General features: G+C 38.6%; 1 protein-coding gene across 5 annotated transcripts in view; it reads left to right on the top strand.

Annotated features, from left to right (window-relative positions):
• MYO5A (myosin VA) overlaps positions 1-20,944 on the top strand; it is a 197,262-nt gene that overhangs the window by 154,766 nt on the left and 21,552 nt on the right. For 2 of the 5 annotated variants that reach the window (XM_086710706.1, XM_086710710.1), the window contains exons 26-33: positions 187-330; positions 587-640; positions 5,305-5,532; positions 10,088-10,188; positions 13,050-13,130; positions 14,918-15,116; positions 17,552-17,626; positions 18,926-19,019. In XM_086710706.1, the coding sequence (XP_086566832.1) occupies positions 187-330; positions 587-640; positions 5,305-5,532; positions 10,088-10,188; positions 13,050-13,130; positions 14,918-15,116; positions 17,552-17,626; positions 18,926-19,019 (976 nt within the window). The remainder of the gene's footprint in view (positions 1-186; positions 331-586; positions 641-5,304; positions 5,533-10,087; positions 10,189-13,049; positions 13,131-14,917; positions 15,117-17,551; positions 17,627-18,925; positions 19,020-20,944) is intronic. The other 3 variants (XM_086710708.1, XM_086710707.1, XM_086710709.1) reach the window with 3 other exon arrangements.

The following is a 20,944-nucleotide window of genomic DNA, read 5'->3' as shown; positions in this document are numbered from 1 at the left end:
ATTGTTGCTTAGTTTGCATTTCTCTATTCATTAGCTAGGTTGGATGTGTTATTTATATACTTTTTGGCCATTTATTTTTCTTCTGTAAGTTTGCTCTTTTTTTTTTTATTGGACTGTTCATTATTTTCCCATTGGCTTGTACATCTTCTGGATCATCTTGACCATCTTATGATTTCTGGGGTTTAGGAGCCAAGTGAGAAGAAGGTACCTCTGGACATGTCATTGTTCCTCAAGCTCCAGAAGCGGGTCACAGAGCTGGAGCAGGAGAAGCAGGTGATGCAGGATGAGCTGGACCGCAAGGAGGAGCAGGTGCTCCGCAGCAAGGCAAAGGTATGCAGTGCTCCTCCAGCCCAGGGCTAAGGGCAAATTGAGCTCTGAGTCTGGGACTTTATGTGCAAGTCTGCAATCTCTTCTTTAATGGAAACCCTGCCCAGAAGTACTTTATCTAAGCAGAATTTGGTTCATTTAGTGAGGGCTCAACTCTCCTCACTATTTTCTGTGGAGCAAGGAAATATTCTGGGTAAAAATGTGACAATTAAAATATAACTACTTATTTATAAAGTTTTTAACTTTACATTTTCCCTAGGAAGAAGAAAGACCACAAATTAGAGGCGCAGAACTGGAATATGAGTCACTCAAGGTAATGGGAAGTTACTGCTCAAGGCTTTGAATATCTTGTTTTGGCAAGTAATCTGCTCAGAGCTTCTGTTTTTCTTACAGAATGTCCTTAAGGGCACCAGAAGTCCTAGCTTCAACCTTATTCAGGCCTTACTTCTAGCCTTGTGTTGTTACGTTTTGTAGATTCTATTTCACATAAGCTAGAATTGAGTCCAAGCAGATCAGGAGCAGTAGCTGCCATTTGAGGCTATGGATTCTAGCGTCAGACTGCGTGGGTTCAAATGCCAGATCTGCCACTATATGGCTGTGTATAAGTGATGTATCTTTTCTGTGCCTCACTTTTCTCATCTATAAAATGGAGATAATGGTAATATTTATATTATAAGACTGTCTGAAGATTATGTGAAGTAATCCAGTAAACTGCTTAGGATAATGCCCAGCACATAGTAAGTACCCAGCGAATGTTGGTTGCTGTCATTATTATCATCATTTTTAAATGCCTATACTTTATGTATTAGCTCTAATTCTTACAGTAATCTTAGAGCTAATATGTACTTTAGTATGCAAAGTATATATTATGTAAAGTACATATTAGCTCTAATTCTTAGAATAATACTGCAAGTGAGTATTTTAGTTCCCATTTTACAGATGAGAAAATTGAGGCTAAGAGATATAAATAACTTCCCTGAGATCACCCCACTAGAAACCAACAGGAACAGGATTTGAACATAGTTATCTTTGGCTCCAAATTCCGTACTCTAACCACCAAACCCCACTGAAACTATGTATTTGTAGAGGAAGATAACTAGGTATTAGTTTGCTAGGTATTACAGTAGAAACATATTCTGTTTTATTTTTTAGAAACTGTTGCGAGGAGGAAAATGAAGGTAAAGAATTGTCTTCTTAATGGTTAAAGGCAATGTCTATCTAGCAGGCACTGTGTGTCCCAGAGCAGTTAAACACAAGAAAAGGCTCTGATTAAGAAGGAACAGGAGTTCTTAAAATACAAAGCATCTTGGGTAACCCAAGAGTTGAGATTTAAAACAAACAAGAGCGTATTTCTTGATAAAGGATAGATGTACTTGGAGAGCCTGGCTGACTTAGTCGGCGAAGCCTGCGACTCTTGATCTTAGTTAGGGTCATAAGTTTGAGCCCCACGGTGGGCATAGAGTTTACTTTAATTAATTAAAATTAGTTAAATTAAATTAAATTAAAATCAGGGTAGGTTGTGCTTCACTCAGCTCCTTCCTTTGCTTTCCAGAATCAGAACCTTGTCAGCCCTGTGAAGTTTGGGCTATCAGGCTATCAGCTATCAAAACATCCCCAGCTTTAAAATTTTTTCTAGGTTATTAATCAGGTTATTAGTCTTAAATTTCTTTTTCTCAGACATTTTCTGCCTATGTTTATTTTTTACTGTTTTCTCCTCTTGTGAACTATATTCTAGAATAGCTAGAAAACTATAGCAAGGTTTATGATTATAACCAAAGCTAAGAATTAGAAAAGCCACAAAATAGCATAAGGAAACACATTATTTTAAAGCCTTTATGTGTATTTGAGAATTCCTAGGGTCTCCCTAAACTGTCATGAGGGTTTTTGCATTATTGTTTTTTCAATAATATTACTTCAATCTGGTCCTGATACGTTATTTCCTAATACTGTGATGTGGAACATAATTTACATTAGTAGGACCTGTCCTCTGTGGATTTGCAACTTCCTACAGCCCAGAACTGGTGGCTACTGCTTCCTTTTGAGGCTGCACATCTAGGTGTAGAGAATCCCTGCCCAGCCCATAGTTTCTTTAGCAGCCCTCCCCTTGAAGGCAGTTAGAATTCTTCCACTGACCTTTAATAAACACTTTACTGATAATACCTTGTATTTGCTTTACAGTTTGAAAAGTTTTTCCTACACTTTATCTTAGTCATTGTCACAACTTCTCAGATAAGGTATTTCCTTTTTAAAGGATGCTTAGAACATTTAAGAGATTTGCTGTCAGGTGGGTAGAACCTGATCTTGAATACCAGACAGTAGGAAACTTTCTAAATACCCTAGGTTCGTAGCATCATTTGTTTGAAAATTAATTCTTACCAAAAAAATGTAGTATTTTATTTTAAAAAAAAATTTTTTTTAACGTTTATTTATGTTTGAGACAGAGACAGAGCATGAACGGGGGAGGGGCAGAGAGAGAGGGAGACACAGAATCGGAAGCAGGCTCTAGGCTCTGAGCTGTCAGCCCAGAGCCCGACGCGGGGCTCGAACTCACGGACCGCGAGATCGTGACCTGGCTGAAGTCGGACGCTTAACCGACTGAGCCACCCAGGCGCCCCCCAAAAAATGTAGTATTTTAAAATACCCTGAAGAGTAGGTGATGGGCATTGAAGAGAGCATCTTTTGGGATGAGCACTGGGTATTGTATGGAAACCAATTTGACAATAAATTTCATATATAAAAAATAAATAATAAATAAGCAAACGTTAAAAAAATAAAATAAAATAAAATACCCTGAAGAACCCTTTTGCCCTTTCTAAATTATAAAATGAATAAATCTACTGTTCCTTCAGTAATAGCACTACTTGTGACAGTACTTATGTTTTCGAAGAGAAAAAAGGGTGGCAGCAAAGAGTCATCTCTATTATCCTGACTCTTTTGCCTTTTGTACCCTTTGTCTAAAGGACTAACTCACAATATGGGTCATATAAGACAAGGATCATATGGGATGGGATGGCACAGGTCCATGGAACGTAGGATTGTCATCTCCAGATCACACAAAAATGGACAAATAAAGACATTCTCTGTGGTATGTTAAAAATGGGGCCCAGATCATAAAGTTCCCAGGGATTAGCTTGGTATTTCTCAAAATGTGCTCCCTGGGCCAGCAGCATCAACATCACCTGGTGACTTGTTGGAGGTGCATATTTGTGGATCTCACACCCCAGGGGTGTGAATCAGAAACCCCAAGGGTGAGGCCACACAATCTGTTCTTTAGGTGATTCTGATGCACTTTAAGGTTTGGGAAGCACAGCATCAGACCTTAGTGTCCAAGTAAAGACATTCATATTTTCTCTTGTAGAAAGGAGCAATACGAATCTGATTACCAGGTGATGGGAGACTGGGGATAGGAAGGCTCATTCATTTTCACTTAAGAATAGATTACATCGGGGCGCCTGGGTGGCGCAGTCGGTTAAGCGTCCGACTTCAGCCAGGTCACGATCTCGCGGTCCGTGAGTTCGAGCCCCGCGTCGGGCTCTGGGCTGATGGCTCAGAGCCTGGAGCCTGTTTCCGATTCTGTGTCTCCCTCTCTCTCTGGCCCTCCCCTGTTCATGCTCTGTCTCTCTCTGTCCCCAAAATAAATAAACGTTGAAAAAAAAAAAATTTAAAAAAAAAAAAAAAGAATAGATTACATCATGAAAGAAAGCATTATATATTCTATAGTAGAAAAAAAGACTATAAATTGTTTTACTGTAACATGTTGACAGGTTTGGTATGGTGCTACAAACCCAAGGTAGTTGCTCTGGAAGAAACAATAAAATATTTTGTCTTTGACACCCAGAAGTGTCTCATTTCCACTGTCGTAAGGCCTTATGTGATGTGCTAAACAAGGCAGCATGGTGCTTTCAAATACCTGTCTGCTTTACTCTTTCCCAGCCAGTATCCTGAGACATTTGTATTTCAGTGTCAGAACGCTACTCTGGGCTGCCATTGCCATTGTTTGAGGGGCGTGTGCAGAGGGCAATGCTAACTGGTAGCATGGGGATGGCTGGTAGTATGTGAAAGTGTGGAGGGGGTAAACGATGAGTGTGGCCATCTGGATGGCGGAAGGAAGAGGTGACCCATCCCTTCCTCCCAACCTCCCAGGACTTCTGCCAGCAACTTCCCAAGCCTGTCACACACATGTCAGTGAAGTTTGAAAAATATACTATTTGTTGTCATCAAAACACTGAATGGAATTTTGTTAGTTTAAATGATATGGTAATTTCTTTTATTAGAAGTTGAAAGTCTAAGATTTCAACGCTCTTTCCATTCTGCTTTACAAAGGAAATAAGAGGATGCTACTTAGGATTTCAGGGTTCTATTCATCTGAACCTTCTGTGAGCAGGAGCACTGCTGGGAACAGGACCAGCCCAGGCCTCTGAAGGCTCTGTGGCACTCCCAGGTCAAAGCCCAGCGGCAGGAGCCCAGCCCTGTCTCTGGAACAGAGCCTACCCACTTCCTGCAGGCACACTCCAACTGCAGCCCTGGGCTCCCATCAGCCCGTGTCCCGTGTCCCCAGTCCTTAGCTAACCCCACCAGGCCCCAATTCATTGGAAATAACCTGACCAGCTGCACCCTCATACCTGCCTTTATATTTACCTGCGAACAAAACCTGGGCTCTAAGAGGACTGGACTAAACTCACCCCTTGGGGCTCAGCAATCCCTCCAGGCCTGTGAACACTCCCTAGGCAGGCCCGGAATAAATGTGACTCTGGAATTTGGTTTGATGAAGCAAACTACCATTCACCTTGCTAAATCCCTTTTGATGTCAGCTTTCTTAATTTGAAGAACAGAGTTCCCAGTAGAGCCTGGGAAGCCATTCACTAGGGTAACTCTTACAGTCTTTTCCAGCACAATTCTACCATCTTGGGCGAAGAGAGAATTCCAGTGTAAAGTTGAAGATAACAGCAATGAACTATTCTTTGTCTCTTCATACAGCGCCAAGAGCTTGAATCAGAAAACAAAAAACTGAAAAATGAGCTAAATGAGTTACGCAAGGCACTTAGTGAGAAAAGTGCCCCAGAGGTGACCGCTCCAGGTGCACCAGCCTACCGTGTCCTCATGGAGCAGCTGACCTCTGTGAGTGAGGAGCTCGATGTCCGCAAGGAGGAAGTCCTCATCTTGAGATCTCAGCTGGTGAGCCAGAAGGAGGCTATCCAACCCAAGGTAAGCATGAGCAAGTGACCAAAGTGGATGTCTGGGAACAAGCCTCTTTCTTTCTATCCTTTTCCTCCAGTTTATAATGAAGCAAACACTTAGGAGCATTTTTAGTCTAATTAGCATTTAGTCTAAAGGATATTGTCATTTTTTTAAAAATCTAAATGTTGCTTTAAAACTGTTGAAAATGCCAATTAAAGTGAGCAAAAAATAAATGAAATCCCAAATGATCTTCCAAGTTTCATTTCTCATAAGCAAAGGGCTTTTAAAATTAATCTTGAAGTAGTAATCTGGCCATGATAAATGTTGATCAGAAGTAAAATTTGGAGTGCCTGGCTGGCTCAGTCAGAAGAGCATGTGACTCTTGGTTTCAGGTTCGTGAGTTTAAGCCCCATGCTAGGTGTACAGATTACTTAAATGAATAAATAAGAAATAAGATTTTACTCTTTTTTTTAAGTACATAAATCCATAAATTGTCTTGCTGTGGGAAGGTATTAAATATGACTTTAAAATTACTTGTTGAAAATAACCCTTTTAACTGGAAAGATAACATATAAAAGGCTTAGAAATGAGATCATTGAGTAGAAGTTCCATGGAGATGATTTCTGCTCACTTCAGGGAATTCTGTCTAATAGGGTGAGCTGTCCCAAACCCGGGGCTGGGTGGGGGGGGGGGGGGGGGGGGGGAATGGGTGGCGGGTGAGAGGGGCTGCATGTAGTGATTCCACAGAAAGGACCCATGCCAGAGGGTATACATGGCCCTTCAAAGTCATTGCTGTGAAGCCTCAGGTAATTTGAGACCCAGTGCTGTCATGTGTTGGTGAAAGATGGGCCTTTTTGTCATTTGCCATCAGAGAGACTCTGGGTAATCATCTTAAAACCTAGCCTGTGTCCCTGCCCATGTTCATGCAGCAAACAAAATGTTACCAAGAATTAGACAATCAAGTAATCCAGCTGCATGACATACCATATGATAAATTAACTGGAAGATCTCAGAGTAATGGTAGTTCTGCATGGTGGTTAAAATACTGACTCTGGCACATAACATTTGGGTTTAAGAAAGGCAGATTGTACCTGAGAGATCAACACTGATCCAGAAAATATCAAATTCTGAAAACAAGATATTTGTGACTAAATAATTTGGGAGGGAAAAAACATCCCAGCCATAAATAGAGTTATATAAAGAAATGGGCTTTCTTATTTTACAACAAATCACAAACCATTCAGTCTGAAATGAGACGATCTTGGCAGAGGAATCTTTCCTTTGACCTGGCCCTATACGTCTCACCTTCTCTGTGTCAGTTTGGTTCCCATGACTACCACTGTGGTTGGGCCTTGAGATACAAGCCTGTCTCTGCACACTAGCTGGAGCAGAGTCCAAAATCACAACTCCTCTCTCTAGTTCTTTGGTGACAAAGTGGTATTCTAACAAGAAACTTTAGCTAAAGTTAAGGGAAAGGAAAAGAAAAATGAACCAAGGGACATGAAAACAACCTAGCTAACAGAGCACATAGTTGTGGTATCACACATCCTCACTTACCCAGCTCAAAACTACTCTCTAGCCCCTAATGGGATGGCCCTGTCTCCAACTCTCAGGCCCCTGCTCTCCAATTCCCAGCCTACACATGGCAGCAGCTTCTTCTTTGTTTAGAAAAATGCCTGTGACACAGATAAAGACTTTTCAAACCCCTGGCTGTCGCACTCAGTTTCCAGTTGCAGAGACTCATTTCACAACTCCTTTGCAGGGCAGTAGTGAGTGACATCCAGTGAGCTAGGTGATAATCCAGCCCAGCCATGTCTAGTTTATCTGCTTCACCCCCAAGTATTCTGGGAGGCTTCACTTGGACAAATGACCTCCTATCAGAGCATTACCATAACTCTCACAGACCTAGGATAAGAATTTCACCCCTACACATTAACAGGAGGGTCATTTTCTCACATACTCACAAATGCCCTACAATTAGAAAAACCAAAACAACTCAAATAGGATTTCAAGCAGTTTTTCCTGAGAAGTGAGAACTATCACATATGTATATGCTAATGTCCACCTCATGCCAGTTCCATGAATACTAATTTATTTACAGAGTTGGTTTTAGGAGAGACAACTCATGGGTTTATTTTACAGTTAGCTTTGCTCTGTTATGATGGTGCTCATTGATGGGTTTATTTATGGAACTAAGGGCTTATTGTTTTCTCCATTTGTTCTTTGTGCTTGCTGGCTTGTGATTTTCAGGATGACAAGGTAATTACAAAATTAAAAAAAAAATTAATAAATACCTTATTTAACCCTAAGTTTTATTTCCCCAATATATGCAATTGATGCTTCTGGCCACCAAGTCTGTTTTGATATTTACAAATTAATTTTCTATTTGACCCTTACGTGTGTGAGAAGTCAGTGGAAAAATGATGTAGTAGGCTCCAGTCTGGACAACAGAGAGGTCTCCGTGGCTTCTAATTCAGAGTTGGCTCTCTGACTCACTGTAGTAGTTATGGTAGGCCATCCACAAGCATGGGGGCTTGGGATGGGAGTCCCGTAACTTGGAGCACACCTAAAAGCTCAGTGTGTCCTGCACTCTTGTCTCGAAGCTCTGGGTTTGTTGGCCAAGGGTGAGAAAGAGCCTCAGGAATGGAGTACAGCCTTCCTGGGAAGGGTAGGATTTTCCTACATGGTGCAACCATTTCTGAACTTCTGGTCACTGGCTTGAGGGGAGACAAACTTTGAGCAGTGAGTCAGGGATTTCCTAACACTTGTGGTCCAAGTCTGATCCCATGCCCCAACCACCACTTCTTAGCTAAGATGGACCAGCTGAGGGAAGGACTGGCTGCTTACTACCAGGAAAGCAGCCTATCAAGAAGTTTATCTTTCCTTTACATTAGTTAATAGGATCAAGTTACCTAATTTACTGAAAGTTCAAAACTACATCATATAGGTGTTCAGATATCAGAGAATACATGTGGCATCATTTAATATAGGGATTGGGTCTTTCAGAGTTGCTACTTAAATGTCAAAAATCTGAGTACAGCCCTTTGTAGAATAGAAAAATTTTCTTTCAGGGAAAGAGAAAAAAAGTTTTCTATGAAATATGTACTAAAATATTTAGAAATAATAGCTAAAGAAATGCTCTATGTGGTATTTATGGGAAAGATTTTTAAAATTCAGTAAAACATAAGCTCTTGTTAAAGCTCTTATCAGATTATGTTTGGTCTTCTCTGAGGATGCATTTATAAACTTACAAAAAAGACAGCATTAGGAGAAAAGTAGGATTTTTTGAAGTATGTTTCTTAGCAAGATCTGGTCTTGAACTTAGAACTGGTCTCTAAGATCATGGTATTCGAAATGTATTCTATTAAGTCCACTTCATTGTGAGACCTTGCTTTAGAGCAAACATTGACTAACAGATTGGACATATACTATTTAGACAAATAGGATGGTCCCCTGTGTTCTAAAGTGTATTATTCTCTAGAAGCCAAAGAACAATAGTTCTTAGTCTATTCTTGCCCTGATTTAGGAGAGACAGAGAGTAGCCAAGTAGAAGCAAGATGTGGAAATTACATTGGTTGTCAGACAGATTAGACTAAAAAGGAAAAATAAAAAAGGAATTAAAAATGTTGGCAGAAAAGTGCTTTTTATACAAAATCATTAGTAATGCTGACCTACTAGATATGTATTTCAAAAACTTATGTACCATACTATAATGTAACAGACGGAAAAAGAGTTAGTTGAATAACAGCAGATGGTAGATATTTACAGGGAGCTAAATCATTCCCATTTATATATATTTAAATATGTGAGAAAAAACTTCTAATTTTACTAAAGCATATCATCCACTTTTTTGTACTGAGCTTTTAAAATGGAAAGATGAGGTTTATGTCAAACTTTACAGTGTTTTACTGGGGCATTTATTTTATTATAACTAGATGGCAAGTAATAGAAAGAATAGTTTTGGTCTTTGTTCATTCAGTGTTGCTTGGTGTTTTTACCTAGTTATTGTTGTAATACTTTATGTATACTTGGAAATATATCTATATCTTTATATATTAAGTATACATATACTTAATATATATATACATACTTTGAAATATATATATTTGTGTAATTATATAGCATTAGAACAATTATCAGGCAAGGACACTAAAGAGCTATTTAATGAAATATATATATATATATATATATATATATATATATTTGTATACATATATATATATATATATACACACACACACACACACACACACACACATATATATATTTTTACACATAATGTAAAATACACACAGCCCATCAGTGATTTTATTTACAGGACACTGGTGCTCTAGAATCTCACCACCTTTGTAGTAGAGCAATAGGGATTTTCAAGAGAGGGACTGAAGGTGTCTCTTGCTCTTAGCTGCCTGTGCCAGACCCTCCTCTGTAGTTGCATGGGGCCAGGCCTGGCACTCTGGTGGGACCAGGAGCTCTGGGGGAACACATAAATCCTCTCTTCTGGAGGAAAGAGCAATGTTGTGTGTGGTCTAAAGCTTTCGAGTTGACTGTTAATGTGGAAATGTGTCATTTCCCCCTTCAGAATACAATGACAGATTCCACAATACTTTTGGAAGATGTGCAAAAAATGAAAGATAAAGGTGAAATAGCACAAGCATACATTGGTTTGAAAGAAACAAACAGGTAAGCCCATTTTCTTTTTATTCATTTTGGTATAATCATAGTCATGTGTATCTTTGTCTTTAAGCCAGTCTTTTGTACAGTAAGTCAGAGTGTTTATATAGACATCATCTGACCTTTACTAGACACCATCTGACCTTCAGAGGGAATTCAAGGTTTCTAATAAATTCCTCATTAAAATCTCAGTTATAATATTGAGGTAGCATTATTGATGAGAGGGGTCAAGGGGAATGAATGTTCTTTACATCAAGGGATGATATTTCTGTATTATTTAGGGTCTTAGCCTTGAGAGGAAAACCAATTGCTCACTGTTGGACTGTCTTGGGTAGTCACTTTCATATTTTGTTCAGGATGGTTGGTTATTTGTAAAGGCTTATAGGGGCAACTTTAGCTTTCAGTAATTGAAATTCAGAGTGGAGAGAAGTGAGGAAGTATCTGGAATCATATCAGTGTTGGCCATATCATTCTACAAGAGTACTTGGATGGGACCCTGATATTTAAGACCAAGTATTTGTCACATTTCCTAAGGTGTTTTGAGAAAATCCTAACTCTGATTTTATCTTATTTACCACAAACACAAGTGAAGTTATAGATAGCACTTAGCACCCAAGAGCTTTGGGTAGTCTGACTGAAGGTACAGGATTTGCACAGCCCTAAATGATGAAACTTTACTAAAGACTTCCCCTGTAGCTGAGATTATCACAGAGTGAAGTCTCATCTCTGCAATTCCTTCAGCCTTCCTACCACCCCCACTTCCCAACAGAGCCTCTTTGCTTTTGAACTCTGAATTTACAGGCTACATGCTTAAGAGAACATGTTATGATCACGGAGAAAGATGATTCTGGGGATTTGTGTTACAAGTGTGCAGTCTAAGTCTCCTGCTGTGTCATATCAGGGCTAGTATACAGAAATACTTTACAGACTAAAGAATATTGCCATACAAAATTTAAGGTACTATTCTTGTTTTATGGGTAAGAATGAAGAATGCTTAAGAAGTATTGGATTAAACTTAAATTTTAATTTATGAATAAAGTATAAGCATAACTTCTATGTAAGAATGTGTTAGTATAGAAAGAGCTATATTACACTGTCCACCCATCCACTCTGCTATTCAATCACCAGATATGTATTGCGTGCCACTTTCATGTTAGGCCTTGTGTCACACACTGGGAATAGTAAGGAAGATAAATGTAGTTCTTGCTTTCACAGAGTTTGTAGGCTGTTGGGGAGACAGCCAAGACAATATGGACATCACTCCAATGACAGTCAAAGTTGTTGAAATGTTTTAAGTAGGAGAATGATATGATATTGGAATTTTAGAAAGCTAGCCCTGGCTTTTATGTTAGAGAACAGATTATAGTAGAAAGAGATTGAAGGCATAAAGACTAGTTAGGAAGCTATTACTGTAATTAAATGACTGATTACAGTGACTTTGATGTGATTGGTGGCAGTTGAGATTGAAAGGGGACACTTTGAAAGATACATAAGATACATAAGATGAAGCCAGTAAATCTTGTGGCTTGGATGTGCGGGTGAGGGATAGGGAATTATGGAGGGTGGCTGTCAAGTGTCTGCTTGGATACTTGGTTGGATGTGGTGATGCCATTTCATGATCCTGGGTCTGTAGTGTGGGGAAGTTCAGGGTGGAGATGACCAGCAGATTTATAAGTAATGAATTTAAGGAGCTAGGAAGACATCTAAGGAGAGAAATCCATAGGCAGTTGAAAATATAGATCTGGAATAGGAGAGGTATATAGACTGAGATACAAATTTTGAAGTCATCAACATATAATAATATAATTGCGACCATGAAAATGGATAAACTCTCCAAGGGGAGATGGTAAACAGAAGAGCATTCTCTGGCCTGTGCTTTATGTACACATCATATAAAGAGAAGTCTAGTAGGAAGAGTAAAAACCTGGACTCTGGAGTCAGATAGCCCTGGGCTCTGCTACTTGCCAGCTGTGTAACCTCCACAGGTATCTTATTTCTAAGACTCATTGTCTCCCTTTGCAGTGTCGCAAATGATACATGATGGGTTACTAGGAGAACTAAATGAAATCATACACGTGGAAGGATGTAGGACAGTGTCTGATGGCAAATACCCCAAAATATTATTTTTATACTCCAGGTAGAAAAAAAACCTGTACTTGACTTTGTCATTATTATTTATTATTTATACATACTTTTATTAAAATGTGTCACATCTCTAAAAGAAAAGCAGTTTCTCCAGATCTTAACGTTAATTTTTGACACAAAAAATCTTTTTAAAAATCATGTCATAAAAGCTGAGAACTTTGGACATATACTTATTTATAAGTTACCCCTATAAGAATTTCTTAAGACAGTTTTAAAAATAGGAAAGCAGATTTTATTAAGTGAAAACCAGTTTCTACTTAGAAGACTTAAAGCTTCATTCATTTTGAAATGGATTGTGAAGATTGCCCCATGAAGACAGTAGCTGAAGTTTTTGTTCTATGTGTGTGTGATTGTCATGCTTGGTCTCTAATATAATATGTGACATATAAGATCACTTTGCTAGCTGAATAAAATGTTAAAAACAGAACCTCTTTCTCACCTTTTCATTCATTTCAGATTTTGCAGAAAAAGTGCTTCTCACTCCTTGATTGTATTTTGTTTTACTTTCTACCCATTGACATGTGATGTCATATGTTACCCATTTTTTAAAAAATTAACCAAAAATAATTTTTTTGATAATGTCTTAAAGTCATTTGTAATTAATAAAAAAAGTCTCATTGACTTAATTAAGTATTGGAATACCATGTGCTGCTCTTGTCCATCATCATCTCATGACCGTCCTGTATCCCTTTGTGTTTTGCATTGTTGTTCCTTTTGCATGGAAGATCACCTGCTATGGACTGCCATGAGTTGAATGAGGATGGAGAGCTGTGGCTGGTTTATGAAGGGTTAAAACAAGCCAACAGGTTATATTTGTCTCTTCAAAATGGAATGTTATTAATTTGTTGTTTCTCTTACTAACAGTGTCTTCCTGACTTTAACTTCTATGTTTCTTATACATTAATTGTCTTCCTGGGTAAATTTCAGCAAAACTTAGAAAATTCAGCCAACACCTTCTTAAAAATCTTCTCCACTAAAGGATGCAATTAAAGCTGAAATGGATTGATAGTGAATATAGGAGTTGCAGGCCATAAGTGAAGGATCTTTCTTTCACACGCTAAAATTTGTGAATCTCCCAGTAGGAGTTGGGAAAAAAGACAAAACCTTTCAACTAGAGCCCAAATTACCGTGGGAGAGATTAATACCTATTACTTAGTGGTTTCTTGTTTGGAATAATGACTAATCGAAAGGACATAAGCACCTGTGGCATTGAGACAGTGCGGTCTTCTATATTAGTACCATGCTGCCTAACAGCAGTGTTGAGTGCATAATTTGGCCTTCTATGTGATTCTTGTGAAATTCTGATATGTGAGACCACAAATCAGGGGGGGTCTCCTGCATTGCTGCAGTTCAAAATAATTACCTAAACTCAACACATTACATGTGTTTAGGGGAAAGCAAAATAAAATTGAAACAACACAGCTTTCTAACATAGACATTCATCTGCTCTAGGGATATTTGTATTTTTAAAATCTCATAAAAATACTACGTTAGTAATTACATTTTTAAAATACTTAACTTCTTTTTCAAGGAGTTCCTGCTTATTCTGCTTTGTTTGTTCTAACCACAAGCCATCATTATTAACTTTGTGGTGTTATTCAGATTCCTTTGAAATTTTATAATTACTAGATATTTTCAGTCTGTTGTTAACAATTTGCTTGCAATGGCATCACTAACTTTTGCCCAGCAGTTGATAACAAAGGGGATTAGGATAAAAGGACGTCATTTCTTTCTTTGTGTTAGTTAATTTGTAACCATAACTTGGTTCTGTGTTTGGAAAAGGGGTGGATGTAGGAGTGGGGGTGCATGGTAAATGAGGGGTGCTGATATTCTCACCACCAACACCCTGGTCTACTTACAGGCACAGCTGACTTGCATGCTTGCTCAGAGAAGCAGTAACCACTTTGTTCATCCTATTAACATCTCAGTTCTAAAACCATGTCTTGTTAGGATTCTGTTATTGATATGGAAGTTTATGGGGAAGAGAGAAGATGACAAATTTAAAATGCATGTATATGAAGTTTTAGAACGATCTGCATTTGGGAAAATCTGTATATATTTCAGAGTCACACTCAAGCCTTTCTGTCCTTCAGAGATAAGAGTAGAAAGTAGAAATGAGACCCTGGGCACACTCTCTGCCTGAAATTAGTAACACTGAAATTCTTAAAGGCATATTTAATTACATTGGAAATTTGTAATCTTGCCCTCTGCAGTGTAGTTACTCTGTGACAAAGGTATTGTCTTTGCCAACTCAAATGCTAGTTTGTAAATGTTGTAAACCAGATTAAAGCTGTGTCTTTTAAATTGATTATTTTAGTCATCATTTCTTATAAACTTTTCAAAAGAGCTTAAACTTTTCTATTTGTTAGAGCCTTTGAAGATGATATATTTGTAGCAGGGTCCACAATTCAGAAAGACACAAATATGAGAGCGCTTGTTTCCGTTGCTGGCCCTTGTTTGAGCTTCTTGACTTTAATGAAATCAGAAGTTACACAAACTCTTCCTGCCCTTGCAAGTGAGCACAAAGTGTCACACCCACCGAGCAGAGACTCAGGTGTCCTCTCCCTTTTCAACCTGTGTGGCTTCTCCTCAGGCTCCTGGAATCCCAGCTCCAGTCACAGAAGAGGAGCCACGAGAATGAGGCTGAAGCCCTGCGTGGAGAGATCCAGAGCCTGAAGGAGGAGAACAACCGGCAGCAGCAGCTGCTGGCCCAGAACCTGCAGCTGCCCCCGGAGGCCCGCATCGAGGCCAGCCTGCAACACGAGATCACCAGGTTAACCAACGAAAATTTGGTAAGGAGAGGCGCCCAGGTCCGTGCATTCCTTAGTAGGCAGTGCCTGGCCCTCCAGCACGGTCCTAGTTGCTTTTTGATCAAACACATCCTTTTTGACTGGGAGAGACTCACTGCCTCACACATGATACCCTCTTTCTCTAGCAGAGATGGAGTAAGGAAAATGTGATTGTGTTGGTAGAAATGAAAAAGGCACGTGCACAGGTTGTGTTTCTGACAGAAGGCTCTGGCGTGTCTGAGCATTCTTAGACCTAGCTTAGAGGGTCTGGGAGATATCCCCTGACTGTGTGCTGGGCTTTTGCTATCCTTGAGAACTCAGGTGACCTCCTTTCTCCACTTCAGCTTCAGACCCTGCCATTATAAGGAGGTTGTTATGTGGTTGTCACAGTAGAGACCAGGAACAAGCTCTTTTGACCTTTGGTCCCTAGGCAGCCACGAAGGCCATTCCTGCCTCCATCTCTAGCAGACAGGTGGGGTTGGAGTGACGGTCAGGAAAGGTGGTTGGCAGAACGAAGCAGGGGCTTTTGGTGGACATTGGACAGCGTCAGCATACCTGACCCCAGGTCAGGGTACAGGGACATCAGGATTCAAGTTTGTACATTTTTTATTCTAACAGAAGTGCAATGAATATTTTTTTTTTCTCTTGCCAGATTCTGAGTGCTGGCACAGAGTCCAAGTTATTTCTTATTCCTTTTCTTTCCTCTTTCTTTCTTTTACAGGAAATATTTTCTAAAATATTTCTGTCACAAAATAACTTATTACAGATTTTTTAAACCTACTTAAGTTTAATAAATATATTTATTAAATTAAAAGTCATTGAAAAGTTATAGCTCCACATTTCTACATAAAATCTATATTGTCATGTCAGCCTAGTTTTGAGAAAAGCTATTAAGACTTGGTAGTGACCAGTCTTTTTTGTTGTTGTTCAGGGTTTAATGACCTTTAATAAAAATAGTTTGGATTTTCTCTGCAGATTTAACAGTCTGAATTACCACTCCGAAACTCCATTAGTGATCATTTATGTTACAAATAGTTTTCTAGTGTCATCTATTCACCCACCTTTTATTAAATTAGACATAAAACCTAAAAGTATTCTTCTCACTGTCTGTCCCTCTGAGGATAGCTTGCTGCATGAGGCTCTGTTGTGGGAATGGGAGAGGCAAGTGACAGCAGGTGTTGGACTCTTTCCAGAGTGACTGAAATATTACTAATTCGTGGGAGAAAGTATTCTGAATCATGGAATATTTTTAAAATGTCATTTTATTACTCTCAAGTGTATTGTTGCTTAAATTGAACTAACAGTGCTTGAATGCTTAAGTATTGATAAATATGCTAAATTATAATGATTCATCAGTGTATAAATGCTGTGCTTGTGAATGATTATCTTAAAATACAAGGTGAAACCGTGAAATCAAGATACTTCTGGATGGCACGTTCCCAGAGTCTTTTTTTTTTTTTTTTTTTTTTTTGCTAAGTTGATTCACCATTTTTTTTGCAAGCTTGTCTGCAGGATGAATTTTCTTGGCAGTTTTTCATAGCTAATAGAAAAGTAAATCAAGCTTTCAAATTCTAAGGGGAAGAGACTAGTTAATGAGTTTCTCTGAGTTTTAGAAAAGCCTCCTTAAGTCAGCTGCTTCTCATACCTCACTCTGGAGAATGGTTTCAAACTTAAGTGTAGGGAATAATGCACTTTTCAAAACCATTATACAGTTTCTCATTCGTAATTGTGCATTTCTTTAGGAAACACTTGAGCAGAATAGTAAAACAGCAGTGAGATCTAGGCTTAGTGTTCTTAGAAACCCTACCCTGTGTAACCCTCTTACCCACCTGCCTCCCAACACAAACACAAAGATGGCCTTTCTCCCTCCTCTTGGAAGCATACTCCACAGGCCTTCCCCATGCTGCCTTTCAGGCAAGGAGGGCACGCAGCTTCTCACCAGCCTTTACAACTTCAGACAAGAGTGCCACCTTGCCGTGATTCTCGCTTTCACTTCATTTGCCTTCTTGCCCTTGTCACTACTGCTGACAGCGGAAAAAAAAAATAGAGCAACTCGTGAGCAGGTCTGAGGAGTGAAATAACAGCTTTATCTGAGGAATAATCGCCACTGCTCTATTTACCTGCTAAATGATGATGCCTGAGCTGTGTCCTCTGAGCACGTGAAATGATGTTGCCTGTGTCCTCTGAGCATGTGAAAATATATGTGTATGTATATATATATATATATACATATATATATATATATATATATATATGCATATATATATAATTAGAATCATCTATACTGGAAAGATCAGAAGGCAATGGCAGAGCCTTTCAAGAATATATACTTTAATTATTTGGGTTTTAAAAATATTTTTAAATTGATTTTGCTGAGAAGTTGAATTCCCCTCAAAGACACACAGAAAAACAAATATCCATTGTGCCTGTTTTTTCAGTATTTTGAGGAATTATATGCAGATGACCCTAAGAAGTATCAATCATATCGGATTTCACTTTACAAGCGGATGATTGTATGTAACTTCGGAGTGCATTTCTGTTGTCTCCTTTGCTACTTGTAGCCTCTATTATTGAACAGCACACTGCTGCCCGCCCCTCCTCAGGAATCTCTTCAAAAACCTTCACGAAACCTGTTTCTTCCCACAGCTGTCTCGTAGCCAGTGGTGTCACCTCTATCAGTGTCTTGCGTCCATTGTCACGTTGGATTTGTTATTAACACTAGGCTTACAGTGTGATGGAAGCAAAATGTGATTTGAAAGATAAAGTACAATCCAGGAAACACAAATGAACACTTTGAAATGTTAGCACCTGTTCCCTTTGACTCAGTGGTCTACTATCTAAATCTGTGCTGTCTTAAACTGCAAAGGGAATGAGTATTTGTGTTTGTAAATACTTTTCTTCACCATAACCTGAATAATAACCACGGATATCACTGATTGACTTCTCCCCTAAGCTTCAAGTCTGCTGTTACCCATTTTCTTCTTACTTATTGATCTCTTAACTATGCCTGTGATCTGAGAATTCTGGATTAATTAGCCAGTCATCACAGACTTTTTTACCCCTTCCCCTTGAATGCACTGTGTTTCTTTTCTTTTCTTTTCTTTTCTTTTCTTTTCTTTTCTTTTCTTTTCTTTTCTTTTCTTTTCTTTTCTTTTTTTTGGGGGGCATGAAGCATTAGGAATTGCTCCCGTTTTTCTCTATAAGAAAAATTATATCACCTGTGAAATTTTACGTGTATGTTATGCCACATGCCACTCTTTATTCTTTCTCTGTGGTTATTTTTTCATCTTACCTTTTAATTCCCCAGACTTCTAAGTTATAGGACTAATTTTAGCATCTCCAAAGGGTGGGTCTCATAGAGACAGTGCTTCTCACACACAGGTGTCAAAAGCCCCAGCCTAAGTTCAACCATCCTTAAAACTTCCCACAGAACTTTTTGAGCATTCATCAAAATTTATTTTGCCTCTTCCCCCTTGAAGGAAAGCATTCCACTGGAAAAGCAGTACATTTTTTGAGCATTTAATTGTTTTACCTACATGGAGTCTACTGGAAAAGACTCCCCAGGGAGCCTGCTCTCCATCACGCTGTAAAGGATCTTATGGCAGTGTGTATTTTAACATTTGGCTTTTCTGGTAGCTGTATTTCCCATGCCTGCCAGTTTTAGCCAGGTGGTGGCTCCACCAGCGAGCTTTTCTGGAGCTTTTATGTAAAACTAACAGTGCTATTCCTGTGATTTTGTGTCTGCTTTCCTTCTCTGCCTTTTCGAAGGCCCATTTTGATTTTTCTGTTCTATTTCTCATTTTAATCTTTAGGATTTGATGGAGCAACTTGAAAAACAAGACAAGACTGTTCGAAAACTGAAAAAACAACTGAAAGTATTTGCCAAAAAAATTGGTGAACTAGAAGGTATTTAAACATGATTTTATAACAGTTGCCAAATCTTGATTTTATGTTTGTTATACTAGTGGTCTAACAGGTTTGCATGCAGTTATTAAGGATGGTATTAGACCAGCAAACTTGGCCTCTGTGGAGTGGAAATTTCCATTGCTAGGTAGGGAAAAATGTTCTTTTCATGGTAGTAGTAATTTGTGAGAAGAGAGAGAATTCATTCAACAAGCATCTAATGACTGTATTCTTTGTGCCAGACACTGTGCTTGGCAGTATAACAGAGGTTAAGCGCATGGATTCTATAGCCAAGCTTCTTGGCTTCAACTCCCAGCTCTTTTATTAGTCCTCTGATGTCAGGCAAGTTATTGAACCTCTCTATGCCTCAGTTTCCCCACTTGTTACATGGGAATTATCATGGCATCTATCTGACAGTTTGTGAAGATGAAATAATTAATGTGTATAATGTATTTAGTGTATTTCCTGACACATAGTAAATGCTATATACAACTTCATTATTATTTTTACTGTTAACTTCTAGTATTAGGGAAACTAAGATGAGTAAAATTAAGTCTGCATCTTCAAAGAATCTAATAGAGAAAATAAGAGAAGTAAATAAGGAAAAATGAATTATGATTATAAAGAAAATTTCTTTAAGCGTTTCATGGTTTGTATATGATGATGGGAAAACACCTTGAAAAAATGATCAAATATCAGTTGTTATTATATACAAATGAATCTTGTCTTTTGGATCAGTATGCTTGTTCCTTCCCTAGGTATGTATCTAGGTGCCAGGGATATAGCAGTAAATGGAGGTAAAGCCAGGTTCTAAGCATATTCTAACAATGTTCTCGTTGTTCAAGAGATTTAGAGACCCTCTTTGGAATTGCCTTCAAACCTATGTGATTTTGACCAGAAATGATACTGTGCAGTCTGACTACCCATCTGTTCTCTCGGTGTCACTCTGCATAGTGTTTGCTTGGCTCAAAGGATGAAGAGCCCCCAACACTGGGAATGCTCAGAAGAGTCTACCATGTTAACTCTGTGTGGTTTTCCTTCTTTCAGCATTCCAGGTCTGTCCTGACTGTCCTTTCTGTGTGGTCTTCCATCTTCTCTTGCTCAAGTCCTGCTCATCCTTTGAGACCAGAGTCACATCCCCAAGCGCAGCCTCTCCTGATCATGCAGGCAGGCTTTATGGCTCTGCCCTCTGTGTACCACGATGGCTCACATTTTTTGTGGTTTTCACAGTCATACTTCTAGCAGTTTTTCTGTTTGAATCACTGGCTTCCTCAATGGCCATGAGCTTCCTGAGCATAGGGACCACTTCTTATTTCTCCTTGTTTTCACAGCATTGAGCATAGTGTCTGACCCACAATAATCATTCCTTCAGTGTTTGTTGAACAAATAAATAAGTTCCAGAAATATTTAGAATGGCAACATAGGTGTTCACTTTGAAGAGGATAATACTCTTTGGGTATACGAATGTTGAAATATTTATTTAGAAACCATATAGATTACTTTAGCATTACATGATTCATATGTTACATTAAAACTTTGAGCCTCCAAATCACACACACATGTGGACTGTAATGTCTGTCGACAGAACTTTAAAAAATCTTTATTTGGAAAACCTTTCTGCACTTAATTCTGCTTTAATTATATCATGAGATGATAATTAGCAGAGTGCCTGAAAGAACTGATTTTAAGGATATTAACTAGCTGATTAGTTTTTTCAACTTCTAATGATTTCTTTGCAATACATTAGTAAAATTTCATAAATAACAAAGCCACTTATTATTTTAAGTTTTTACTCAGCTTTTTTTGTTATGTATACTTTAAATTGAGATAGGTTAGAATACCTCAAGAAGTCAGAAATTTTAAGCCATTATCAATCAGAAATCAATCTCATCAATGAAACTATCTTGCCAGCTATGTTCTCAAACCTA

The sequence above is a fragment of the Puma concolor genome, chromosome B3 (assembly GCF_028749965.1).
Source record: "Puma concolor isolate L17-30 chromosome B3, mPumCon1.1.hap2, whole genome shotgun sequence".
NCBI classification, from domain to species: Eukaryota; Metazoa; Chordata; class Mammalia; order Carnivora; family Felidae; genus Puma; species Puma concolor.
This window is presented reverse-complemented; position numbering and strand designations above follow the sequence as displayed.